General features: G+C 41.5%; 3 protein-coding genes and 1 long non-coding RNA gene across 8 annotated transcripts in view; 1 reads left to right on the top strand and 3 right to left on the bottom strand.

Moving 5' to 3' along the window:
• prr12b (proline rich 12b) overlaps window positions 1-2,655 on the bottom strand; it is a 31,499-nt gene extending 28,844 nt beyond the window's left edge. The window contains exon 1 of the mRNA XM_045210850.1: window positions 2,386-2,655. Coding sequence (XP_045066785.1) covers window positions 2,386-2,468 — 83 coding nt within the window. The 5' untranslated portion in view covers window positions 2,469-2,655. The remainder of the gene's footprint in view (window positions 1-2,385) is intronic.
• Window positions 695-16,863, top strand: LOC123482599. Its single transcript, XR_006657804.1, has 4 exons — window positions 695-771; window positions 3,594-3,746; window positions 4,950-5,015; window positions 16,791-16,863. It is a non-coding gene; the product is annotated as an uncharacterized LOC123482599 (long non-coding RNA).
• Window positions 10,703-14,976, bottom strand: prrg2 (proline rich Gla (G-carboxyglutamic acid) 2). 3 transcript variants are annotated; one of them, XM_045210844.1, is made up of 7 exons: window positions 14,694-14,951; window positions 14,083-14,187; window positions 12,428-12,591; window positions 12,236-12,269; window positions 11,928-12,054; window positions 11,376-11,519; window positions 10,703-10,991 (listed from the first exon to the last, which is right to left on the bottom strand). In XM_045210844.1, exons 2-7 carry the CDS (start codon window positions 14,165-14,167, stop codon window positions 10,919-10,921), a joined length of 627 nt encoding a protein of 208 aa, XP_045066779.1. In that variant the 5' UTR covers window positions 14,168-14,187; window positions 14,694-14,951; the 3' UTR covers window positions 10,703-10,918. The 3 variants fall into 3 exon arrangements, with proteins under 3 accessions (XP_045066779.1, XP_045066780.1, XP_045066781.1); XM_045210845.1 differs by having other exon boundaries at window positions 14,886-14,941; XM_045210846.1 differs by lacking the exon at window positions 10,703-10,991 and having other exon boundaries at window positions 11,372-11,519; window positions 14,694-14,976.
• rras (RAS related) lies at window positions 15,625-27,329 on the bottom strand. 3 transcript variants are annotated; one of them, XM_045210848.1, is made up of 7 exons: window positions 27,248-27,329; window positions 25,970-26,092; window positions 25,613-25,700; window positions 20,753-20,855; window positions 18,956-19,064; window positions 18,560-18,678; window positions 15,625-18,269 (listed from the first exon to the last, which is right to left on the bottom strand). In XM_045210848.1, exons 2-7 carry the CDS (start codon window positions 26,054-26,056, stop codon window positions 18,182-18,184), a joined length of 594 nt encoding a protein of 197 aa, XP_045066783.1. In that variant the 5' UTR covers window positions 26,057-26,092; window positions 27,248-27,329; the 3' UTR covers window positions 15,625-18,181. The 3 variants fall into 3 exon arrangements, with proteins under 3 accessions (XP_045066783.1, XP_045066782.1, XP_045066784.1); XM_045210847.1 differs by lacking the exon at window positions 27,248-27,329 and adding an exon at window positions 26,393-26,882; XM_045210849.1 differs by lacking the exon at window positions 27,248-27,329 and adding an exon at window positions 26,804-26,881.
• Between the last annotated feature and the right edge of the window lie 320 nt (window positions 27,330-27,649).

The raw sequence follows: 27,649 nt of genomic DNA, 5'->3' as shown, positions 1-27,649 counted from the left end.
TACCCATGACAGTAGTAGAACAGCAAAGTAGTAGTAGTTTCTGTTCCTTTACCTTTTGCAAAAAAGGCACCCAGCCAATCCCACATTAGGGAGCATGAGGTCATCATAAGAACACCAGGACTACATCAATCTGTCTGTGGGCTTGGAGATGCCCTTGACTCTGGGATTCAGCCATCAAAAAAACTGCTGGCTAGGCTAGATCAGCTGACCGGAAAAATAACATAAAGTGTTATATATATAAAAATGTGGGGCCTAATTAATCCTTGGTTCATCAAAGATACAACATTGTATGTAGCCTACTACTGTATTTTATGTATCTCAACACTGTCAGTTACCAAGGTTACTTGCAGTAGCCTATTCTGCATAAGCAGTTACATAAAGTAGCCTATTCTGCATAAGCAATTACTATAGATTTGAATTAGTTTGTGCAGTGATTTTATCATTTGCATCTTTGAACCAATGAGTATTCAGGCCCAAAATATAAAAAATATGGTAACACTTTATAAGGACAATATAATAAGTGGCACTACCAGTGAATGACACTGTAATAGAGGGCACGATTTAGGGCTTTATGACTTGCAGCAATTGAGCTATTACTCCATGCACACGCCCAGTCAGAATGCAACATTTGCCTGTGGGACTAATACTTGAGAGTTATGTCCCTTACTACCATTAACACTGTTGCTACATGTAACGCACGCTCTGTAGCGAGATTGATTTGGTTGTCCCGGCGACGACTGGTAATGTGCGTAGCCGGGTAGCCTTTGAAATGTAAGTAGGCCCCAATTCATTAAAACACAGAGACGAGGCATTTTAAGACACAAAATGTGAAACATTGTAACATTTGGTTGTATTAATATCGTTCTTACAGTCTATAATTCCCGTTTTAATTCATGCGTTAACGGAAATGAAAGATTATTGAGATATTTTACCAGTACGCCCGTAAGCTTAGCTAACGCGTTAATGTTAGCTAGCTAGCTAGGTGGTTAGAGTTAGCCAACTGTCTCTCAATACAGGATTACATGAGTTAGTTAGCTGGGTAGCGAGTTCTAGCAAACATCACACAAGCCATCGTTTTAGCTAATTACATTTATTGGTGTTTATGATCGATTCTTATGTTTTTACTTTGTAGCCAGACCTGCCGCATTGAGTCAATATGCCGAATCATTTAACTTGAACTGAACAACTAACGTAAGCTAGCTTCAAGGTTTCAGTTAATTGTTGTCCTTGCTAGCTTTACCCCAAAATGGCTAGCTAGTAGAGGTATTTCTCGCATGAATGAAAATGCAGTTGGTGCCCCCCAAAAAGTAATCCACCTATCATTGCACCTGTTAATAATACGCCTATCACGTAAGCCTGAGAGTGAAGTTAGACAGTTATTACACACGGTGTACCGTTACCAATTTATCCAAGTTTCCATCAATACAATTGCTAGGCTTAAAGCTATCTTGGGGTTATTATCCCAATATAGAAAAATATTTGCACTAACATCCATGCTGCAACAGCTGCTGCTTTAATTATGGGATTTAATGTACTCGTGCTTGCAGAGTGAGTTAATTAAAATACCTTACAATTGACTAGATAGCTGTCACTAAATTATCACTGTTATTAGCTAAGTTATGGAAAGTGTTTACTTTAATTGTTTGATGATAGCTGCATATCTTGATTTGATTTAGCCTACACTCATCCTACAGTGTAACAGCGAAAATTGTGAGACGGGGAATGCAACCCTGCAGCACCACCATTTCTAGCATAAAGGCCATTTCATTTGTAGACAGTGTGCTAGCTACAGTAATCTGCCGACAGTAGCCTAGCTACAAACATAGCATTTTGCATCGTCAAATACATTTGGTTTGTATAGCTAATTAGCACCAACCATTGCTTTGTAAATATATTACGCAATCAATGCATTAGTAAAGACAACCCAGTATGAATTAATATAATTATGGAATATTGTGACAAATGCAAATGTTCTCTGCAAATATCATTACTGGAATTGCTTTTTCTTCATTACTGATTATACACTAGCCAGCTAAAGCTAGCTGTATCCTCCCAAATCCAACCCATCCCCCTTCTTTTCGCCCCTCTCCCCCCTCTTTTTTTCTGTCTCGGTCTACCTTCCGTATCACGCATTAACTCTCAATCGCATTCCTTGCATTTTGAAGACCCCCCACCCCCAATCTTGCTAATGACAATACTGATAGCCGTGCTATAGCCTACCTGGCGCTTGCAAACAATGTAATCTATATGTATATATATATAAACGGAGCAATAGAGGGAGCACGGATTGCATTGCTTCTATTGGCATGGGCATTGTTACAGCAAGCTAAGCATATTTATGCATCCAATGTATGAGGGCGCACATGTACGGGTACAAATGCTTACCTTGCCTTGGCCGATCTCTCGTAACTCCATCCCGTACCAGCGCCCAAATCACCGAACCCTGTACCAGGATAATTTCTTTCCATTAATGAAAAGACTAGGGATGAAGATGGAGAGATAGTGAGGGGGTAGGGGAGGGAGGAGATGTCTTAAATTATCGCACGCTATCACTCCCTGTGTCCTTTTTCCCCCCTCTGTTCAGTGTCTGTTTATTTCTCCCGATTCACTAGCAAGTCCTCAAGACTGAGACCAGCACGGAGGGGGAGAGGAATGGAGGGAAGGAGGAGGGGGATATGGAGGATACAGAGAGGGGAGGAGGGGGTGGATGGGGGGTCACACCAACCACCACCACAAAAATCCGGTTTCTTCCTTCTCTCCCCTCTTCAGCCCGCTATATATTTAAATGTCTATTGTCCTCCTAGGCACAACCAGCGATTCAGCTCATGCTTGCGCGTAGCCTTAACCAGTCTGTGCACAGCAAAATATTTGGTGCCCATTTATCACTCTAGAATGAAGCACGCTATCTCTTACCATCCCCTGTCCCCTACGTTGTTGAAGTATTGCATGTCTAAAATATTAGAAATATATATATATATAAAATGGGGCGATTCTATTATAGCAACAGTGTCTATTGTTTATATTTTGGCTTGCCAGTTCCCTCTCCAAAATTAATTTACACACACACCCCCTACCCAATATTGGTAGCCTAGGCAGCCGATAGTGGGCGCTAGATCTGCACTATTGTCTAGGATTGATGTTCCCAGACGTTAATACACTCCTATCCCCCGTAGTTGCCTGACGAATCAAACTGAATTATTTGGCTGCTCTATGTTCGCTACATACTTCAGTCTGAGACTGCCATGGGTGTTGTACAAAACAAAATAATCAGCGATTGGATCATCTCTAGCCGGCTCAGAAGGCCCGCCTACCCGACCAATCAGATGAGGGTGTGTGATGACCAACTAACTAAATACACAAGGTCACTCAAATTCATAACATTGAGAAAGGACAAAAGTTTTGGGATTGTCTTTTGTCTTTTCTTTTTTAGATAACTAGTAGCTAACTTTTGTTACTCTCATCTAAAATGAACTAGCTAGCAAGTATAGGGGATTCCATTCCAAGCAGAGAAGTTATTCTATTTGATGGAGCAACATTGTCCCTACAAGCCTTTCATTCTAATAGTAATATATCATATTCTTGACCTTCAACAGATGCACAGCCTTTGGCAGGAAAAAAACTCATTTGGGAGAGTAAAAGTCTCCCAACTTGAAGTTGTGGGCACAAAGACGTATGAATGCCACCAAGGGAAAGACAGACAAACAAAAGCCAAAGATAAATATGCTGCTGAAATGAACATGAAGGCAGTAAGTTCAAAGACCAATCACTGTAATGTATACCATACACTTTTACATCATTAATTTCATTTTAATAATGTTAATGTACCTCAATAAAATGTAAGATGGGGCTTTAAATGGGTGTCCTAACTCTGTGGTCATTAAAGATCCCATGGCACTTATTGCAAGAGTATGTAATGATGAGTACCATTTTATGTGTAATGTGTATATAAAACTGTATTCCTATCATGTAATACTGTGTATAAAATTACCATGTTTGTAAAGTTTATGAATAATGTATATAGAAGAAAATATTAGTACAATTTAAATACCATTAGAAAAGGAAAACAAGGTTACTTTTGTCCTCCAAAGAGGGGGGTAGATGAATAAAATAAATACAAATAAACAGTATGTACAGTGCCTTTAGAAAGTATTCAACCCCTTTATTATGGCAAGCCTAAATAAGTTCAGGAGTAAAAATGTGCCTAACAAGTCACATCATAAGTTGCATGGACTCACGCTGTATGCAATAATAGTGTTTAACATGATTTTTGAATGACTACCTCATCTCTGTACCCCACACATACAATTATCTGTAAGGTCCCTCAGTCGAGCAGTGAATTTCAAACACAGATTCAACCACAAAGACCAGGGTGGTTTTCCAAAGCCTCACAAAGAAGGGCACCTGATAGTAGATGGGTAAAAATAAAATAAAATCACAACAAAATGTGGAATAAGTCAAGTGGTATTAATACTTTCAGAAGGCACTGTAAGTGGGGTTAGGGTGGTGAGTTTCCCCTTACACTGTAAACATTTACATTTTTACATTTACGTCATTTAGCAGACGCTCTTATCCAGAGCGACTTACAAATTGGTGCATTCACCTTATAGCCAGTGGGATAACCACTTTACAATATGTTTTTTTTTTCTTTCTTTGGGGTGGGGTAAGGGGGGGTAGAAGGATTGCTTTATCCTATCCCAGGTATTCCTTAAAGAGGTGGGGTTTCAAGTGTCTCCGGAAGGTGGTGAGTGACTCCGCTGTCCCGGCGTCGTAAGAGAGCTTGTTCCACCATTGGGGTGCCAGAGCAGCGAACAGTTTTGACTGATTAAGACTATAGCTAACAAGTTTGAACATTGCCAATGGCTTTGCAAAGTACATGGCCGGCTAATCCCTATCCAACCCCACTTCTTCTTCAAACTCTCTTCCTTCTCTCTCCCCTCCCTCCTCTTCAGCTCTTCCTGGTTCCTCTTCTCTTGCTTCTCCAGGACTGTTTTCTTGAGCGTCTAAAAAAGTGACATGTAAGTCCAATTAATCATTATTATTATTTTAAAAAACAAAACAATCTTTTTTTTCACCTTTATTTAACCAGGTAAGCCAGTTGAGAACAAGTTCTCATGTACAACTTGTGTTTTGCCATCTTCCATAACTTGAAGACCATTCCTTTGTACAGAGATGGAAATTGGTACAAAATACCAAAAAGGTGTACTGTTAAGTTAAATAAATGACTATAGTAAGTTCCTAGGTGGCAAATAAAGTAACAGGGTTGAAGTTGATCTTAAATAAGCCAAAAATAAACCAATTTAAAATAAAAACAATTCTGTGAACATTTATTTGAAACTGTGTACGTTTTACTTGTGGATTTTGAAAGAAAAATAATAATAATCAAGATGTGTCAATTTGTTTGTCTACATGCCATTTTAAAAACAATGCAGATATTGGAGTAAACCTATTTTGGGTTAAGCTTGCAAGCTGAATTTGAAAAAGACATCCGATTACCACTTTGCATTTAGAACGGTCGGTTTTATTATAGCTAATAAATAAACAAATCATTGATGGATATATGAAATCTGATCAGACCCTACACCCAAACGAGGGCACTACGTTCATCCACCTCTGGCCTGCTAGCTCCCCTACCTCTACGGAAGCACAGTACCGCTCAGCCCAGTCAAAGCTATTTGCTGCTCTGGCACCCCAATGGTGGAACAAGCTCCCCCACGACAGCGGAGTCACTGACCACCTTCCGGAGACACTTGAAACCCTACCTCTTTAAGGAATACCTGGAATAGTATAAAGTAATCCTTCTACCCCCCCATAAAAAAAAAAGAAGAAGAAAAAAAAAAAGTGGTTGTCCCACTATCATAAGTTAAATGCACCAATTTGTAAATCGCTCTGGATAAGAGCGTCTGCTAAATGATGTGAATGTAAATGTAATGAAATTGTGCCGCGTTAAACGAGTCGGAAATTTCAGAGTTTTCTAGTTCCGACTAGCATGTGAACGCGGCACAATTTCATTACATTTACACGTGTATAACTACAACCATTTAGCAACTCGGAAATGTCAGTTTCCTAGTTCCGACTACCATTTCAACGCGGCATAAATGCATGTCTCTCGTCTGCCCCTGCAAACCGGTCAGCATACGCGTAATCACACTCCCTTATCTGATTGGTCTTTTCCCACGAACCGTAAACCGACATACGCGTCATCACACTCCCTCATCTGATTGGTCAAGTAGGCGGGCCTTCTGACTCTGGCTGTGGTAACTAGTGACGACTACAATATTCGTACCGCGCATATTGTAGTAGTCCTCGCGTTCTTTTGTAAAAACAATTATAAATAGACCAGGGAGAATTGAAGAGAGGTTTCGCGGCCGTACTAGAATCTTAATGTGAGGGCTTCACGTCATTTTCTTCTGAAGACGCCATTTTTGAGAGCGGCTGTTTGGATCGCATGTTAGCACACTCCCTCCCTCTCCCCAATCACTCACTTTCTCTCCCTCTCCAGTGCGCACACACACGCAGTCTGTCTGCTACTCCAACTCTTGCAAAAAGCCAATTTATGTATTATTACAATTTATTTATTATCCGAAATGTGGTCGGAGGCTTCGTATAGAGGGTGTGACGCAATTGCGGAGCCACCAGAGGAATGCAGAGGCCAAATCAAGCTCTGTACCACATCGCCGTGCGCCTCTCAAATGTTATAACAAAGCAGAGGGCTCTGTATAGCTCTGCATTGACATGATTGGTTCACGGTAGGTGGGGGCGGGAGGTCCTGTATAAATACTAACTCACTTCCATGACAAATTCCTTCACAATAGCTCTACTCAGCTAAGCACAAGAAGTATGAAAGCCCTGATGTCTGCGGAGGCTGCATCGCAGTAAATGCTATACGGCCACCTCAGAAGCAGATTGACCATGTAAAGCCTTTAGTCATATACACAGAGACCATTCTCAGACAGAATACAGTGTAGCACAGGCCAATTCTCAACCAGGGAGAAAAAGGGTACATTTGGGAGCAATGCAAGATACATTTCGATTGAAAGAGTGCAGATATATGCATGGTTGGGCAGATTACTTTAAAAATGTAATCTGTTACTGATTATAGTTATATGAAAAATAAAGTAATCAGTAACGTAAACCTTTGGATTACTCAAAATGAGTAACGTAATCAGATTACTTTTGGATGACTTTCACTTCTAACACCCAGGCATATTTTAAAACGTTTTTGAAAACGTGCAACTCTATGGAGTCTAGATGACTGTTTGATTGACCAGTGCCAGGTGTTAAAAAATGGATTAAAATGTTTTGAATAAGGGATGTATATAAATATAGACTTTGGTTCAGAGCGGTCTGTCATGTACCAATACCGATTCAAACAACCGAGATAAAACAAACATTAGCCAACATGTTGACCTAAATACAGTACCAGTTGCTAGTTTATACATAATAAAGGAACATTCCACCCAAAAACCAGCTTTTGTTACTTGTTTCATTTGTCCATTGTTGACATAGTCCCAAAATGAAGTGCAATCAAGTGTTCAATATCTGTAACTTTCAAAATACACAAATCATCCCCGTATTATGCATTTTGCAATCAAGGGATTGCTTCTCTTTCTCACAGGAAACCTCTTAACAAGTATTCATCCCATTCCCTTAATTTCTCTATCTATAACATCCTTCAGCCTTGCCCCCCTATGAACTCCCCCCGAATTAAAAAAAGTCATAAAAACTAGAACTGGGTCAATTATATCCCAATTTCAATCAGTACAGGGATTTAAATGCTCTCCTATTATATGGACATACAGTATCTCACAGCAGTGAGTACACCCCTCACATGTTTGTAAATATTTGAGTATATGTTTTCATGTGACAACACTGAAGAAATGACACTTTGCTACAATTTTCCCTCCCCGGTGTCATGTGAGCTGGTATGTTAAATTTGGTATCATCGCTCTCACACTCCCTCATACTGGTCACTGGAAGTTCAACATGGCACCTCATGGCAAAGAACTCTCTGAGGATCTGAAAAAAAGAATTGTTGCTCTACATAAAGATGGCCTGGGCTACAGCGGTTTAACAGGACAGGTTCCACTCAGAACAGGCCTCGCCATGGTCGACCAAAGAAGTTGAGTGCACGTGCTCAGCGTCATATCCAGAGGTTGTCTTTGGGAAATAGACGTATGAGTGCTGCCAGCATTGCTGCAGAGGTTGAAGGGATGGGGGGTCAGCCTGTCAGTGCTCAGACCATACGCCGCACACTGCATCAAATTGGTCTGCATGGCTGTCGTCCCAGAAGGAAGCCTCTTCTAAAGATGATGCACAAGAAAGCCCGCAAACAGTTTGTTGAAGACAAGCAGACTAAGGACATGGATTACTGGAACCATGTCCTGTGGTATGATGAGACCAAGATAAACTTATTTGGTTCAGTTGGTGTCAAGCGTGTGTGGCGGCAACCAGGTGACGAGTACAAAGACAAGTGTGTCTTGCCTACAGTCAATCATGGTGGTGGGAGTGTCATGGTCTGGGGCTGCATGAGTGCTGCCGGCACTGGGGAGCTACAGTTCATTGAGGGAACTATGAATGCCAACATGTACTGTGACATACTGAAGCAGAGCATGATCCCCTCCCTTCGGAGACTGGGCCGCAGGGCAGCATTCCAACATGATAACGACCCCAAACACACCTCCAAGACGACCACTGCCTTGCTAAAGAAGCTGAGGGTAAAGGTGATGGACTGGCCAAGCATGTCTCCAGACCTAAACCCTATTGAGCATCTGTGGGGCATCCTCAAAAGGAAGGTGGAGGAGTGCAAGGTCTCCAACATTCACCAGCTCCGTGATGTCGTCATGGAGGAGTGGAAGAGGACTCCAGTGGCAACCTGTGAAGCTCTGGTGAACTCCATGCTCAAGAGGTTTAAGGCAGTGCTGGAAAATGATGGTGGCCACACAAAATATTGACACTTTGGGCCCAATTTGGACATTTACACTTAGGGGTGTACTCACTTTTGTTGCCAGCGGTTTAGACATTAATGGCTGTGTGTTGTGTTATTTTGAGGGGACAGCAAATACACTGCTCAAAAAAATAAAGGCAACACTTAAACAACACATCCTAGATCTGAATGAATGAAATAATCTTATTAAATACTTTTTTCTTTACATAGTTGAATGTGCTGACAACAAAATCACACAAAAATTATCAATGGAAATCAAATTTATCAACCCGTGGAGGTCTGGATTTGGAGTCACCCTCAAAATTAAAGTGGAAAACCACACTACAGGCTTATCCAACTTTGATGTAATGTCCTTAAAACATTAAGTCAAAATGAGGCACAGTAGTGTGTGTGGCCTCCATGTGCCTGTATGACCTCCCTACAACGCCTGGGCATGCTCCTGATGAGGTGGCGGATGGTCTCCTGAGGGATCTCCTCCCAGACCTGGACTAAAGCATCCGCCAACTCCTGGACAGTCTGTGGTGCAATGTGGCGTTGGTGGATGGAGCGAGACATGATGTCCCAGATGTGCTCAATTGGATTCAGGTCTGGGGAACGGGCGGGCCAGTCCATAGCATCAATGCCTTCCTCTTGCAGGAACTGCTGACACACTCCAGCCACATGAGGTCTAGCATTTTCTTGCATTAGGAGGAACCCAGGGCCAACCGCACCAGCATATGGTCTCACAAGGGGTCTGAGGATCTCATCTCGGTACCTAATGGCAGTCAGGCTACCTCTGGCGAGCACATGGAGGGCTGTGCGGCCCCCCAAAGAAATGCCACCCCACACCATGACTGACCCACCGCCAAATCGGTCATGCTGGAGGATGTTGCAGGCAGCAGAACGTTCTCCACGGCGTCTCCAGACTCTGTCACGTCTGTCACATGTGCTCAGTGTGAACCTGCTTTCATCTGTGAAGAGCACAGGGCGCCAGTGGCGAATTTGCCAATATTGATGTTCTCTGGCAAATGCCAAACGTCCTGCACGGTGTTGGGCTGTAAGCACAACCCCCACCTGTGGACGTCGGGCCCTCATACCACCCTCATGGAGTGTTTCTGACCGTTTGAGCAGACACATGCACATTTGTGGCCTGCTGGAGGTCATTTTGCAGGGCTCTGGCAGTGCTCCTCCTGCTCCTCCTTGCACAAAGGCGGAGGTAGCGGTCCTGCTGCTGGGTTGTTGCCCTCCTACGGCCTCCTCCACGTCTCCTGATGTACTGGCCTGTCTCCTGGTAGCGCCTCCATGCTCTGGACACTACGCTGACAGACACAGCAAACCTTCTTGCCACAGCTCGCATTGATGTGCCATCCTGGATGAGCTGCACTACCTGAGCCACTTGTGTGGGTTGTAGACTCCGTCTCATGCTACCACTAGAGTGAAAGCACCGCCAGCATTCAAAAGTGACCAAAACATCAGCCAGGAAGCATAGGAACTGAGAAGTGGTCTGTGGTCACCACCTGCAGAACCACTTCTTTATTGGGGGTGTCTTGCTAATTGCCTATAATTTCCACCTGTTGTCTATTCCATTTGCACAACAGCATGTGAAATTTATTGTCAATCAGTGTTGCTTCCTAAGTGGACAGTTTGATTTCACAGAAGTGTGATTGACTTGGAGTTACATTGTGTTGTTTAAGTGTTCCCTTTATTTTTTTGAGCAGTGTACAAGCTGTACACTCACTACTTTACATTGTAGCAAATTGTCATTTCTTCAGTGTTGTCACATGAAAATATATAGTCAAATATTTACCAAAATGTGAGGGGTGTACTCACTTTTGTGAGATACTGTATACCATGCCTATTTCAACAACTCACAGGAATTGAAATGGAAATGTTTACAGCTGTGCTCACTTATAACAGTCCAGAACTCCAATTGAAGCTTGTAACATACACCCACACTTCATGAATGCCCCTTTTTAAAATGTCCTTCCCTCCTTTTCACTCAGTGTCCTCAGTATTCGCAGTAATCTCAGCATTGTTAGCTGGGTCAGGAGGTTCTGATTGCGCTCCCCTGTGGAAAAATGAGAGTGAAAGAAAAATAATGAGAGAAATAGGTTGTGACATGAATGAAAGATGCGCGCGCACACACACACACACACACACACACACACAGTGGACAGACATGCATACTACACATACTACACAAAGGTGGAATACATTCACGCACAGTACACATTCTTAAACTATGGTGGAACATACATACACACCAGTGGAGGCTGCTGAGGGGAGGATGGCTCATAATAATGTCTGGAATAGAGTAAATGGAATGGTATCAAACACATAGAAACCACGTGTTTGATACCATTCCACCAATAGCGCTCCAGCCATTACCACGAGCCCGTCCTCCCCAATAAAGGTGCCACCAACCTCCTGTGATACCCACACACAGGCCTACCCAGAGTAAGGTGGCGGGGGCGCGTCATGCTGCCCACTGCGGGTCAGGGCTTCACCGTAGGAGGGCAGTCCTGGGGCGATGATCCCAGTGAGAGGCACTGTCTCTGGAGGAGGCTGGCCATCCACATCCATCCTCACTGGAGCACTGAAACAGATGACAAGTAATACTAGGTTAGGCTACACACAAGTAATGTTGGCCACACACACACAAGACAAAATATGGGAAGACTCAGGGTCCATTGATTATTTCTGAAATAATGTTGCTGCTATGTAGGGCTACCCGGGATTACATAGGCCTATTTCATCATGTTGCTACTACCGTATGTAGGCTACTGTAATAATAAAATAATAAAAGACAATGTACTTTATCATATGTTGCTACTATGTAGGGCTACCAGGGAATACATAGGCCTACTTTATCATTTGAAATTTGCTGACAGGTAGAGCAACCAGGCAATAGATGCCTTAGGTTAGGTAGGCTATACTGTACATCCTTACACTCTAAGATCGACACACTAACATACATAGACACAACACACACACTCAATCTTACCTGCCTGCCGTCCTACCAGCCTTGTTCTTGTAACAATAGCAGCCCAGCACCGTGGCTATGACAGCAGACACTAGAATAGCCAAGATCCCTGCCACTAGACCCGACACATCCACACTGGGCGCTGTGTCTAAAGAACCAACACAATGAATACATTTGCAATGTACATTATATTAAGATGACAGCCTGTGCGATTGTAATCATCAATGCTAGCATCATCCATAGAGAAACATGAGGACAGTAGTGAGAATGTGAATGTCAACATTGCCTTAGTATAGTTTTACTAAAACCCCCCCTAAAAAAGGCCTTACTGTGACTGGTGGTATATGTGCTCCAAAAAACATTCTGGGGAAAATAGAAAATGAATTCCAAGTAAATTCCTAGTATCCAATTAGTCAATTAATTGAACAAGGTTAAAGTATTCTTAATGTGCGTAAATAATACATCATTTCCAACAGACTTTCATGAAAGGTACCACCACATTCACTGCCCTCTTCCCTCACCGTTTGGGTTGTGTCCTCAAACACCTCCCTGGCCTCCTCGTAGGTGCAAATCTCCTCCACGCACTCCCTCTCTAGGTTACCTGGCGTCACCAGCTCCAGGTCCCACTTGTTCCAGAGCAGAGAGCGAGACAGGTATGAGGACGCAGACTGTTGTCCCAGGAACACTGGACCCAGAAATAGAGAGAAACAGAGAGACAGACAGTGTGCGAGAGACAGAGAGGGAATAAGACAGACAGAGAAAGAAGATATTCATGGGCATGAGATTGAGGGTGATATAATTGCATTGGAGTCAGAGATAGAGACAGAGCCTCTTTCTCACACACACACTAGCAATCACTGATCACAAGTCTGAACTCGACAGACAAAAGAGAAAAGTCAGTATTGAATGGATAACCTCACAATCAGATAGCGATAGAAACAGTGAAGCAAAATAACAATTGCCTAACACAGTGGTTCCCAAACCTTTTCACTCGGGCCCCCCTTCCATCATTGGGGAACACCCCTACACTGTCCATGACACAAACTGGTCACAACCCTCTTGTTGGAGGAGAGCATTTTGCAGGTTTCACACTTATTTCCTGCAATTCCATAACTTTTGCCATTGGGTGGTGAATTTTTGGACATTTTAAAGCACATTTTCTGCAATTCTACACATTTTGCCATGTGGTGGAGAAAACCTTTTGCAGTTTTAAAGCTAATTTCATGCGATTCTACACATTTTGCCATGTCTTATATGTGTTTATGTGATAACGGAGTGTCTCAAACATTACAACAAAATCAATGTGCTAAAAAACATCTCTGAAAAGTTATAAATAGCTCTCTAAAGGTCTGCCATGTCTGACATGACAAGAGGAAAACTGCTGATTCACTATCCAATCACGAAATTGCACATTGTGCATTCTACTATTACAACTTTCAAGAGTAAGTTGAAAGCCCAACTGAGTTCCTTAATGCCTCACAGTTTGGGAACCACTGGCCTAATATGACCCTACAATAAATAGGGTGAAAGAGGAGGGGGTAAACTTGCCTCCAAAACAGGTTGAAGTGAATGCACATTTGGACAGACACATTCTCTCCCTCTCAGTGCCAGTGCGCACACTTGAGAGTGTTAAGGACAAACAGACGCAGTGGCATGTATTCATGGATGCCAAAGGAAAAAAAAAAAATTGGGGGGACAAAATAAATAAATAACATTAAATAATGTATCTTTAGTCTATCTGTGTTTCATAATTTTCCTTCAATTCGCAAGTGAGAAAGCATCCGAGACAGCGCTCCTTTGTCTCTGTATGTGATGCCCATCGTTCTGATGCTGTCTGGTCAAAAAGAGTATGACATTGTTGCCGCCCGTAGCATGCAAGGGAAGCCCTTGGCCTCCCTTGAATTAAAAAAAATAAAATAAAATTGCGAATCAGCGTTGAGCTCAACTGTGAATGGTCTAAATTGTTTTTGGTATATTTTAGTTGTCACTGTATTAGACTAAGCATAGGTGATTTGATGATGTTGAAATGGTGCTGGAATAATGGATATGAACTAACAGGTTATAGAGCAAACAACACAAGTATCACAACACATAGATTGTAATATGGCTTTTTTTTCTGGCTTGGCTTCCCCAGTGATTTTACCCACACACCTCTACTGAACAGTTGTATGTTTACCTTCATTGTGGTTGTAGACAACTCTGGCCCAAGCCAGGGGGAGCAGCGACAGCATGCCAATACATATCTCTGCCAAGCCTGTCATTTCTCAAGCAGGAGAGACAACTGCAACAAAATGTATTTATTCATTATTGCTCTAAATAAATATGCCATACTCAACACATTATTCAGTGATTTCTTCATGTAAAAAGGGAACCCACATACACACACGCACACAAACAAACAGAAAAAAGTGATCCTGAAAATCAGCCATTATGTTTGACTATGTCGCCATCTAGAGGCGGGGGTTAAAACGAAACAAAAGCTACTTTTAGAATGTTTCGACATGTAACAAAATCGAATCACATAGGAACGTACACCTACATTGTAGCGTATCGTAGGCCTACTTATCGTAGGTATGCCTACTGTCTTATAAATAATAAGGAAAATAAAGAAATACAATTTAATTTTTCTATCTAAACAAAATATTTATTCAGTTGTATTGGGAAAAGAGAAAGCACAATTAACGATAATTAATGAACAATTGGCCAGTGATGCCTGCCCAATGATTTTGGTGTAAAATATTTGATATTTTAGCCTAATTCATTAAAACGATCAACTAGTATCCTTACCCTGTGTCCTCGGTGTGTTTTCGCCTCGAAACTTGTGAAAAACTGAATATTTTATCCTCTATTTACAACTCGCTCACCCAGGCTTTGCATAACTTCAACCATTACTATGAGCTATTATATGCTAATTCAATTGTTGATATTAGAACGTTTTTTTTGTGTGCTAAAAATGGTAAAATATCTACTAAAATGTACCTGTTAGACAAACACCCTGCCTATAATGTCAGACGAGATACCGGTTTTACAACATACCTTGTGCTCATGGGGGTGTGAGGGCAGAAAGGGGGAGTTTCCTGAAATTGTGTGTGTGTCTGTGTGTGAAAGGGAAGGAGGAAAAGAGATCCACCAGGATCTTGGGTACACATATCCCACGTGCAAAAAAACTATAATTTCCATAGGCAAACAGTTGCTATCAAATTTACTTAGCCTAGTGACTGCCATGATAAAACTATAATTTACTTTAAATTAAAACGTTACAAATGTGTTATGTTTACTACTGTAACGACATTCAATACTATGCTGTAGCCACAGGGAGGGGGCTAAGGTGAGGAATGTGTGACCCCTGGGCTCTGTCACTGAAACAGAAGCCTTATCATCCATTCATTGGTATGATGATAAACGAGATAACCCTTATGGCAGTTGATTTGGTATTGTGCTGCCATCTTGTGGCGCTCCCCCAACCCCAGGTAGACCTCTATACAGAATATTTTTTAAAGGTATTTTTTTGATTGTATATATACATTTATATATATTTGCTTTCATTGAAGCGATAGAACAGTGTTGGGAAGACGGGGAAGATAGGGGATGGCGAATCAAAGGGCCGGTTTCGAAACCATGCCGGCTGTAACCACTGGACCACACAGGCCACCATACACAATACTTTAGAGCATGAACATCAGATAAGCGCATGCTTGAGTACATTGAATTTTCACAATCCCAATTCAAACAGTCATTTTTATTAATCTGTACATTTATACATGCTTCTTTTTTTCTCTCATTGCATTCATCAGTTATTTTTTTTATTTTTTTGACTTCGGCAAAACTGCTTTCCTCTCGCTACATCTTTCCTGTCACCAAGCGTTCACCAATGCTGTTGAAGAGAAATAGTAAAGTAGAAAAAAAATGTTGGGTGTCCAGACAAACCAGCTGCCCTATTCCATTCGGACACATTCTGTGCAAAAACTCAAGATTTTAGTAATAATGTATAAAAAGTGTAACGTGTACAAAAAGTATTTGGTTTATTTCAGTACAAAATACACTTGGCGGATACTGGCAGATTACAGGGTGCAAGTTAGATATATTTTGAGATTCATTGGTATAAGACAAACGGCTTTTTGCTGTTAAAAATAATTACATATAACAGACTTAAGTACAATTATTTTTCGTGGCTTATTACACTGCAGTAATAACACTGAGTCGATGCATTATTTTAGAATTAGGTGAAGAACAATGGGGGACAAATGTGGATCCTACATCATCAACAGGGTTATATTTCACAAAGAAAATAAGATAGCCAGCTTTGAGAACCAATCATCAATTATTTATCAAAACATTACAACTATTATTAGGGTCAAGGTTTCGAGTCCGATTCAACTCACAAATATGGTGCAGATTCAGAATCTTTCAGAAAGTTAGATGGCTATCTTGCTTTGTTTGAAATATCGCCCAGGGGATAAGTAGGCTTACTGTTAGTCAGATGTTAATTACATCGATAGGAAGGTTTGCAGGACCAGTGCTACATATCCTCTCTAAACAAACAAGTTATTTCATGCCAGACAAATGTAGTTTACGGAAGTTCAATCAGGAAGGCTTGTCTGAATGCTCGGTTAACTTCAAGTAAGCATAACAGTGGGAATTAATACAAACGTATTATCATCAGCATAGCGTCTTCTCGTCTTCCCTATTAGCCACGTGCGGAATGTCATTCCCCTATTTACCCTATAAGCACAATAATGCACATACCTCATGCTTGCTGTTCAACCTATGGGCTCGCTCTTGCAATTATCATCATCCTCTCTCTAAACCAATGGGCGTAAATCTTGGGACGTATTTATATGTCAACTTACCCATGTTCTCAAACTTTCTGTTTTACATCAACAGTTGTCGACAACCATCCACCTCCCCACCACCACCAGCTATAATAACCGGCAGGGGGTTTGGTTTCCGATGCCAGCTGCCCAGTAAAGAGCTACCCGTCACCAGCATCTGGCTCTGAGGAGCAATCCCCGGAGACGAGGCCATACCCCAAACTATTTAATAGAATTCCATTTTGCATTCTCTCTGTTGTTAATTCAGTTAAGCCTGTACTCTATTGAACTTTACACCAAGATTATAAGTACACTGCATTTGTTCTCATTATTGGACCCAATTATTTTGGTCGATAGGAATGATGCCTTGTCTGCAGCTTTTCAACAGATCTTCATTAGCTTTGACTCATTCATGTAATACAATTCAAAAACGAACTCCTTGATGGTTCGTAGCGGTGTGACACTAAAAAACATTTGCAAACAGCATTACAATAAAAATGACTTAAAAAGCAGGCCTACACCTGTATGCATAGACAAAAGTACCTGGACACGCCTAAACGTCCACCCCGTCATTTTAAAATAAACAATAGCACTTTAGTGTCAAACTACTTTTGCCTACCAGTCCATAAGTTGAAGTTGTGCAAAAAATATGATATATTCTGTGGTCATGTACACTACACTGTGAAAAAGTACCAGTGTTTCAAATATATCCTTTCACTCTCATTCTGCTTCTTCTTCTTCTTCATCTCTCACTCTTTTCCATGCGGTCTTTCAAAAATCGAATTGTCTATTCCGTTTAACTGGGCTCCCTTCCTTTCCTGTTGTAGGTATGAATTACAGCGCCCTCTAGTTTCTAAATTATCCGATCCTTCCAGCAATGTCAAACCAGTGACTTCCATCAGGTTGACCCAACGTAGGAAGCTAACCAAAACACAGTCTCTGTGAGATCTCCCTCCTTACCATCCCTCCTCCTCTCTCTCTCTTTCTTTCTTTCTTTCTTTCTTCAGTCTGTGGCCTCATCTAGCGCAAGGCCTCTCCCTATACATCCTAGCTCAATAATGAAATAACAAAACCGCAAATACAAAAAAAGTATATAAAAAAAGTTTAAAGATGCTAATTTCTAAGTGTGAATGAAACCATTAAAGAAATGTTACACTCCACCACTTTGCCCACCATTGACGTAAGCAACCTCTCCCACACACATCCCTGCCCCATTCCCCACCATACAGTTTTTTTGCATTTCCAAGTGTATATCTTTCCCCTCCCTTGCCCAATCTTCCCATTTCCCTCCCATTCCCCAAACCTCACCATACAGTTTTTTTGCATTTCCAAGTGTATATCTTTCCCCTCCCTTGCCCAATCTTCCCATTTCCCTCCAGGTAAGTCAGACAAGACTTGCATCAGTGGTGAGGTGAGGGGGTTTTGGTCTCTGTGACAACAGTGCTATGCCAGGGGAGGGAGCGGTTAAAGGAGGGTGCAGGGGCAGCCACCGCTCTTCCGTTTTCCAGTGTGGTTGGCAGGTAGAGGGGGACTCTCAGTCTCCTGAAACTTTCTGTGTTTTTTAAAAAGAGAATGAGAGAGAGAGAGAGAGAGAAAGAGAGAGAGGGAGGGAGGGAGTGGGAGAGAGTGAGGGGAAAAGCATTGGATACTTCCGACTCAGGAGTAGGCTGTAATGGACACCACAATGTCTGTCCCTCAACTCTGCCTCTGGTCACCAACTCTTCTAATCATCTAGCTATAAACATGATGACTTATTATAAAGTACCTTACAGCTTTCTGCAATATAATTCTATATTTAAAAACAGCCTACCTTGCAGCTAGCTGTTAACGTTATGACGTTACCTTATAGCTCGCACCACCTCCAGGAAGGCTTCGTCTACGTTGTAGCGGTTTTTAGCAGAGGCCTCCATGTAATGGATCCTGTTCTCTCTAGCAAAGCCCTGGGCCTCCTCTCTGGAGATCTACAGACAGGACAGAGAGAGGTACATACACTCAGGTTAAAAGCACCCGACAGGCCAGCAGCAGTTTCATTTCCTTATTCCGGTAAACTGAGTAAGAATAAGGTGGTAGTATTAGATCTAGCCAAAGAAACACTTGTAGCTACTCGCCTCCTGTTGGCAACTCAAACGTCTTTTCGAGGCCTGAGATTTTGAACCAGTAGGATCTAAATTGGCATTATTATAGCTAGCAGAAGATCTCCTTTAACATGACAACGAGAGCGACAGTGAAGGTCAGTACCACTCTCGACTGGTCCAGGTCAGCCTTGTTCCCCACCAGCACCATGGGGAAGTCATCCCGGTCCTTCACTCTCAGTATCTGAGTGTGGAACTTGTGGATCTCATTGTAACTGAAAAAAAAGGGAAGGAAAGTGACCGAAACGAGAACACATTAGGAACTGATCATAATTGCTTTATGTCCTTAAAAGGTGCAATCCATTAGTTCAATCTACTGTTAAAAAAGCAGCTTTGTGGAGGACTGTCAGAAGAGGCTCTTTGCAAGTGTATATGCCCCCTAAAGCAAAGAAGAGTCATATTCATTGGCATAAATCAAACTACTTTTTTGTTGTTTCTTGTATATACAAGTATGTATTTCTTGTATATAATCAAATATATCATTTCAAACCTTGATTACATTTGGGAACATTGCCCTGCGTAGGGTGCCGTCTTTCGGATGGGACGTTAAACGGGTGTCCTGACTCTGCGGTTATTCAAAGAGTAGGGGTGTTCACCCCGGTGTCATGGCAAAATGTTCTACCTCGCCACATTCCATCATGGCCACCTAATCCTCCCCCTCATTCCTTATTGGCATATATCCCTCCTCACCTCTCCACCTGATGTGTAGAGAGAGTTCTGGCACAAAAATGGTCGCGTGCATCACTGAGTTGGTTGAGGTGAGTTTCCCCCCTACTATATAAAGCACTTTGAGTACCTCAGCTGGTAGAAAAGTGCTATATAAATCCAATCTATTATTAATTATTATTATTTGTTTACGATCACGTCTCTATATTACGCGTGGGAATACTTGGGAACAGATTTCCAAAATTAAAATCACTTAGAGCTGATTTCCTGGTATTTTTACAGTCTTTTATGTCCAACAATGAAAATTCAAATGTCTTTATTTAATTTTCGCTCCGAAAACTTGGGGGGGGGGGACAAATAAAACCACCCACAGGCCAAATTTGGGACACCAGTTGGGGAACTCTGGTCTATAGGTTACTTAGTATAATTTTTTTACATTAAATTGCCGCATATGTATTTTCATTAGTCGTCATACATTTTATTTATTACACACGCACAGCGTACAGAGAGCCTAGTTTAAGGAGAGGAATAGCCTACCAGACAGCACGAGAGTAGCTCCTCAAAAAGCCTATAGGCACTGGAGTGAAACCTGCTTTTGTAAGCCCAGTCATTGCGCAACAAATAACAATTCTAAATGCAACCTTGTGTTAAAAAGGAGCTATTTTATTTCTCAATCTCAACTCGTAAAGCACGTCTCCCATTCGCCATAAGCGCTTAATGAAAAATGTCTGGTCCTTGTGTGCATGCATAATATCAGAGAGGAAGAGGCGACGCGCCAAAATCTGTCCAAAATACTGTCCAATGCATTTCTATGGGCTTATTTTGGGCCTAAGCTTGTCGCCTGCCTTCCCGCCTTGGGATGACTCCCATTGTTAGAGCAAAAACATAGCATCTCAACATTATATACAGATCTCTGATAGTATTTTCTGTTGGGTCACATCATTTTACTGGCTGGATTTTTTTAATTATTTTTTTTACAGTTCGTTGAACGGTTAATGAGGGTCAGTTAGTCGGCAGCAAAATTGACCGAAATGTGCATTCCTAATCGTAAACAGTGACGTTTCCTTCCTGAAACCTTGAGTACTGTAGCCCTGACAAATGCTTGAGCTCTGAGGACTTCAGAGTATGTTGTGTAGTTGGGAACACTGGTTTGAATCTACAGTTTGCCTGTGACTCGAGATAGACTGTGTACATGCATCCACCCAAACAGACAGACAGACGCACACATGATTCTTACCTGCCAGTGTCATTCAGAGCGAACACAAGCAAGAAGCCTTCTCCTGAGCGCATGTACTGCTCCCTCATTGCCCCAAACTCCTCTTGACCTGCTGTGTCCAAGACTGACACACACAAAGATTCAGATGCATGTCCACAGAGAGAAATATATGGATACAGTGACATACAGTGCATTCGGAAAGTATTCAGACCCCTTGACTTTTTCCACATTTTGTTACATTACAGCCTTATTCAAAAATGTATTTAATTGTTTTTTTCCCTCAATCTACACACAATACCCCATAATGACAAAGCAAAAACAGGTTTTTCGTTGTCCTGTTGGAAGTTGAACCTTCGCCCCAGTCTGGGATCTCTGTACTTTGCTCCGTTCATCTTTCCCTCGATTCGGACTATTCTCCCAGTCCCTGCCGCTGAAAAACATCCTCACAGCATGATGCTGCCACAACCATGCTTCACCGTAGGGATGGTGCCAGGTTTCCTCCAGACATGACGCATGGCATTCAGGTGCCTTTTGGCAAACTCCAAGCGGGTTGTCATGTGCCTTTTACTGAGGCGTGGCTTCCATCTGGCCACTCTACCATAAAGGCCTGATTGGTGGAGTGCTGCAGAGATGGTTGTCCTTCTGGAAGGGTCTCACATCTCCACAGAGGAACTCTGGAGCTCTGTCAGAGTGACCATTGGGTTCTTGGTCACCTCCCTGACCAAGGCCCTTCTCCCCCAATTGCTCAGTTTGGCCTGGCAGCCAGCTCTAGGAAGAGTCTTGTGGTTCCAAACTTCTTCCATTTAAGAATGATGGAGGCCACTGGGTTCTTGGGGACCGTCAATGCTGCAGACATTTTTTGGTACCATTCCCCAGATCTGTGCCTCGACACAATCCTGTCTCGGAGCTCTACAGACAATTCCTTCGACCTCATGGCTTGGTTTTTTGCTCTGACATGCACTGTCAACTGTGGGACCTTATATAGACAGGTGTGTGCCTTACCAAATCACGTCCAATCAATTGAATTTAACACAGGTGGACTCCAATCAAGTTGAAGAAACATCAAGGATGATCAATGGAAACAGGATGCACCTGAGCTCAATTTCGAGTCTCATAGCAAAGGGTCTGAATACTTATGTAAATAAGGCATCTGTTTTTTTTTTTTTATACATTTGAAAAAATCTCTAAAACCTGTTTTTGCTTTGTCATTATGGGGTATTGTCTGTAGATTGATGAGGAAACCAAATAATTTAATACATTTTAGAATAAGACTAACGTAACAGAATGTGGAAAAAGTCAAGGGGTCTTTCCAAATGCACTGTAGATGCAACATAGTAAAAAAAACATTCAGGAGGGGTGCAGGGAAGGCTCCCTGACAAGCGCAACACCCTCCCTTTGTGCCAGTAGGGGGGCATTTCCACTGAAACTAAATTACGCTTTGACTCAGATTTTCTATTTAAAATGTATGCCAAACACAAACCATTGATTTCAAAATTCAAACCATACAACTCTATGCACAATTTACACAGAACATTTCACAAAAACACATTTACTGAAAGAACTGTGCAGATGCAAAGGAACAGACAAAGAAATAAGGAGAAATATAGAACGAAGACAGGATAAAAACAACAGAAGAGGACACAGAGACATAGAACGGCTTAAAAGAGGAAGCGCTTGCGTGACTGATTCCTGTAGCCGCGCGCCAAAGCCAAGTTAGTTGGCCACAAAATAGACTATTTAATTAGGTGATTATCAAAAGGCTCTTTGGTTTGTAAGTGAAGTGCTCTGAACCGGGCATGGATTTTGTTTCCTCTTTCTTGAACCGGCCGAGTGCCATTCGGTGAACATTAAATATATCATTTCGATTTTTGCAACTTAAAAAGCCAACTTTTCCTCTGTTTACACCACCCCTCGCTACCGTATCGATCGGAAACCCTCTGGACCGATCACAGTACACAAAAAGGTAGAAATATGCAATATCCTTCGTTTGCATATTTGGGTATTATCGTACACACTGGCTATTATTCTAATGAGCTCTGCCTCCAAACAAGACCAGATTTGGTTGATCCAGACCAGACCAAATCTGAACCAATCATAGACGTCTATGTTTCTCAAGTTTGGACATTACAGTTTATTTTTATTTCACCTTTATTTAACCAGGTAAGCCAGTTGAGAACAAGTCCTCATTTACAACTGCGACCTGGCCAAGATAAAGCAAAGCAGTGCAATAAAAACAACACCACAGAGTTACATATGGGGTAAAACAAAACATAAAGTCAAAAAAATACAACAGAAAAAATATATATACAGTGTGTTCAAATGTAGCAAGTTATGGAGGTAAGGCAATAAATAGGCTATAGTGCTAAATAATTACAATTAGTATTAACACTGGAATGATAGATGTGCAAGAGATTATGTGCAAATAGAGATACTGGGGTGCAAATTAGGGGTAATTTCAGATGGGCTGTGTACAGGTGCAGTGATCGGAAAGGTGCTCTGACAACTGATGCTTAAAGTTAGTGAGGGAAATAAGAGTCTCCAGCTTCAGAGATTTTTGCAATTCGTTCCAGTCATTGGCAGCAGAGAACTGGAAGGAATGGCGGCCAAAGGAGGTGTTGGCTTTGGGGATGACCAGTGAGATATACCTGCTGGAGCGCATACTACGGGTGGGTGTTGCTATGGTGACCAATGAGCTAAGATAAGGCGGGGATTTGCCTAGCAGTGATTTATAGATGGCCTGGAGCCAGTGGGTTTGATGACGAACATGTAATGAGGACCAGCCAACAAGAGCGTACAGGTCACAGTGGTGGGTAGTGTATGGGGCTTTGGAGACAAAACGGATGGCACTGTGATAGACTACATCCAATTTGCTGAGTAGAGTGTTGGAGGCTATTTTGTAAATGACATCGCCGAAGTCAAGGATCGGTAGGATAGTCAGTTTTACGAGGGCATGTTTGAAGGAGGCTTTGTTGCGAAATAGGAAGCCGATTCTGGATTTAACTTTGGATTGGATATTCTTAATGTGAGTCTGGAAGGAGAGTTTACAGTCTAACCAGACACTTAGGTATTTGTAGTTGTCCACATACTCTAGGTCAGACCCGTCGAGAGTAGTGATTCTAGTCGGGTGGCCGGGAGCCAGCAGCGTTCGATTGAAGAGCACAGTAGAGTACAGTACTGTCGATTGGACAGTAGAGTACAGTTCAGTACAGTAGATATGTTCAGTACAGTACAATATACTGTACTCTAGTGTGCTCTGCTGTACTGCCTTTTCTTTACTGTACTGTCCAAACTTGTGAAACATAGACGTCTATTATTTGTTCAGATTTGGTCCGGCCAGGGCGGACTGACCAAATTTCTATTACTTTTCAACATCCAAGGAGGTCCGGTGTCGGTTGGTGCTCAGTGGTTGAGGATGCTTGTTACAGTAAATGGAAAGAGGGTAGTAGGTGTCAGTAAGAGTTGGGAGAGGTGACATTAACTGGAGAGAGAAAGAAGAGAGAGAGAGGGAGAGTGAGGGGTTGTCCAGACTGTTTTCACAGTCTTGCTTTGACCACCATACAACAGAAAGAGAAAGAAAACAGTTATGAGCTGAACATAACAGTATGCCAGTGGAAGGGAGGACATTAGCAGGTGACCCAACTGTGGACCCAAATGTCCCATGTGGCTCAGTTGGTAGAGCATGGCGCTTGCAATGCCAGGGTTGTGGGTTTGATTCCCACGGGGGACCAGTATGGGGAAAAAGTACAAAAATTTATCCACTCACTACTGTAAGTCGCTCTGGATAAGAGCATCTGCTAAATGACTCAAATGTCAAAATTTAAATGGTTTGTGACTACTATGACTTCCCATTTCTGCCAATTCAATCGCAGTAATTCCGTTACTGATTGTTCAGTAATTCCATTACAGATTTGGTAACAGAATTACACATTTTAATCACTTAATAATTAATAAACAAACTTGATGTCAGTAAAAACCCTATAACTAATTAGTATGTCCACCTTTGCTTGTTACTTCTGTGAACTTTCATTATCCTCCTTAGAAAATATCTTAAAGACATGTGGTCCTCTGTAGCTCAGCTGGTAGAGCACGGCGCTTGTAACGCCAAGGTAGTGGGTTCGATCCCCGGGACCACCCATACACAAAAAAAAAATTATGCACGCATGACTGTAAGTCGCTTTGGATAAAAGCGTCTGCTAAATGGCATATTATTATTATTATTATATTATTGTTTATTACAAGACAAGGCAATGTTTCTTAAACTTACAGAAGGCAAATAATTTATCTGGAACTAAATACAAGTGTTGATATTAGTTGGCATGGGTCTTTACTTCAACATTATTGTGTTTTGCTGTATTTATAATACCTTAAAAAAACAAACATCTGGTAGACATTGTCTAAGACCCCCTTTCCATCTGTTCGACCAGAAATCAAAGCCTTTGATTATTCCTCATTTTTAGGATGGAAAATGGTTGAAAATGTATATATGTCTTAATTTTTCTTCTTCTATATAGACTTAGCTTTAATTTGACATGCAATTTGACATGCTCCTATGAACTTCACGTTGGTCCTCATGGGTGCTTTTAGATGTAAATGCCCAGGGTGAACCAACTCGACATAGGCCAACAGGCCATAGTACACTTACATATTGTTATATCCCTTGAATATGAACACAGATGGACAGAAACACGTTTGTTATGGCATAGTGAAAAGACTACACCTTGGGGTAGAGCATTAAGATCTGCCAACTGCAAGTCCTAACAGAGCAGATGTGGGTGAATCATACAGACGGAGTTGGCCTTGCTCACTCACTGGTTCAAGTAGTTTATGCTTTCCCTCTATGTTTGGAGTAAAGAACGTCAGTAAACCTACAGTATGACTTACTGTCTAATCGTGTCTCTTTCCCATCCACTGTGCATATTTTGGTGTAGGAGTCCTCGATGGTGGGGTCATAATCCGATACAAAGTATGACTGCGAAAGAGATGGGAGAGCATGGGTGAAGACTGTGTGTTTGTTGTCTGGTAAAAGTGGTGATTATTGCTTTGGTGGTTATGAGGAAAGCAAGGTTTTTAACCAAATAACCTACACAGACAGAATAGCCTACACTATTTAGCCTATATGGGTTAATATGCACATATTCAATTACCACTATAACATACTCATCATATCAGAAGATGTGACAAATACAAGACAAACAACACACAGTTGACAATGTTCAAACAATTGGGGGATTCTCTCACCTGAATGAATTGTATGGTCAAGGCGCTTTTCCCCACACCGCCCCCGCCCACGACGACCAGTTTGAATCTCTCCTCCTCAGCAGACATGTTTAGTTCGGTAAAATACTATCAACGGTTGTCTATCTTTTGAAAAACGAAATGATAAAACTGATTAGCTGATAGGATCTATTGATGAAGTGCACTTTAGTAATCCGCAGGGTAGATGAGGGGGAAAAATGAAAGTCCACTTCTCCAACGATTGAGCAAACTACTTTTATCAAGGTAGCTCAAAGAAAAATCCTAGAAGGTAGCAGAGTTGGGTTTTTACCTCGGTATTACGCCAATATATTTAACTTGAATTACCTACGATAGGTTATCAATATCTCAAATATAAAAATGTATAGTTCGTTTTCTGATAATTTTTTATAACATTGAAAAGCTTACGGTTTTAGTCTGGCCCAGTGTTGTAAACTATCCACAAAAGTAGGCTCTAACCCCAATAGAGTTTCGTATCATAGGTCGCTACATAACCCGGTAAAATAGAAATAAAGTATTATTGTTAAAATCTAACGGTTTATCGGCCTATCTCTCATAATTTTTGTCGGGTGAAAAGCCTTCCGCACCCGCCTTAAGTAAATTAGGCTATCGATGCCAACTTTGTGACTCCAGAAGAAAAAAAAAATGACCTTGATTATCAACTACCCCGTCAAACTTAAACGCGCTTGTCTAACTTTGATTATCTCTAGATTGATCCATCTACATATCTCTGCGGACGCATTATATAACAACTTTTGTGATGTCTACAGGGTTTTTCTTGGCGATGTCTTCATTTTTTCCTCGTCTTCATTGACTTACTTTTTCATCGCTCCAAGGCAACTCTTTTTTCTCAACCAAGGTTTTCTCGAAATCTCATGCGCATGTAAAAATGGGCGTGTTTTAACGACACCGTTTCCTCATTGTATACATTCTCACGCTTCAACCTCCCAATGATATGTATGCTTCCCCTCTCCCTCTTTTCATGAATCAGCAAAGGCTCTTTTAGAATGAGATGCATTCTACAATGTTTCTTTAATCAACACTGCACGTTTATTCATGAAACTGAAACAATATGGTTTAACCAGATTTTAAACGAGTGAACTATAGTATTTACACATTATGTGTACTACATGACGTGTACTACCTTATTTGGCCATTGAGCCCAGTTGTATGTAGGTCTAGTCATTCATTTCTTCGCGTTTAGTACTTCAGCCTATCCATTTGGGAGTATTGTATGATTACCCTCAAACGACTTTAGCCTACCTGTTGAGAATATGAGGAGATATTGGAGGGAAAACTCCTAGCATACAGTATTTTATATTAATAGTTCTTGCCAGGTAAAGCATTCTTGTCTTCCTTTCCCTCCCTGATTTGCCCATCCCCTCAACCGGATGTGACTCATTTACATAGGCATGTTGCTCATTTTTACCACACCCACATTCACCCTCAACCTTTCCTTTTAACCCAAACAATTTGATTTGTTGATGTTCAAGGGCAGACTGTCCTCTAAAAGTGAAAATAATCCAAATTGTATTTTCAAGACTGCATTCTTGTAATATTTTATAAAATAAGTGAATAACCATATCAGTCTAAATTGTGAATCAGATTTTTTCCTCATAGGCCTAAATGATTGTAAATTTATGGTGAAATACATGGGAGATGAGT

The sequence above is a fragment of the Coregonus clupeaformis genome, chromosome 35 (genome assembly GCF_020615455.1).
Source record: "Coregonus clupeaformis isolate EN_2021a chromosome 35, ASM2061545v1, whole genome shotgun sequence".
Lineage (NCBI taxonomy): Eukaryota > Metazoa > Chordata > Actinopteri > Salmoniformes > Salmonidae > Coregonus > Coregonus clupeaformis.
This window is presented reverse-complemented; position numbering and strand designations above follow the sequence as displayed.

Coding starts and splice junctions, on each gene's coding strand:
- prrg2 (XM_045210844.1), bottom strand. CDS start 14,167: ATGACAGGCTTGGCAGAGATATGTATTGGCATGCTGTCGCTGCTCCCC. Junction 11,520..11,927: donor GCTGGTAGGACGGCAGGCAG/GTAAGATTGAGT, acceptor CATCTGTTTCAG/TGCTCCAGTGAGGATGGATG. Junction 10,992..11,375: donor CCCCCGCCACCTTACTCTGG/GTAGGCCTGTGT, acceptor ATTTTTCCACAG/GGGAGCGCAATCAGAACCTC.
- rras (XM_045210848.1), bottom strand. CDS start 26,056: ATGTCTGCTGAGGAGGAGAGATTCAAACTGGTCGTCGTGGGCGGGGGC. Junction 25,701..25,969: donor TGACCATACAATTCATTCAG/GTGAGAGAATCC, acceptor TCTCTTTCGCAG/TCATACTTTGTATCGGATTA. Junction 18,679..18,955: donor ACCTGGACCAGTCGAGAGTG/GTACTGACCTTC, acceptor TCCTGTCTGTAG/ATCTCCAGAGAGGAGGCCCA.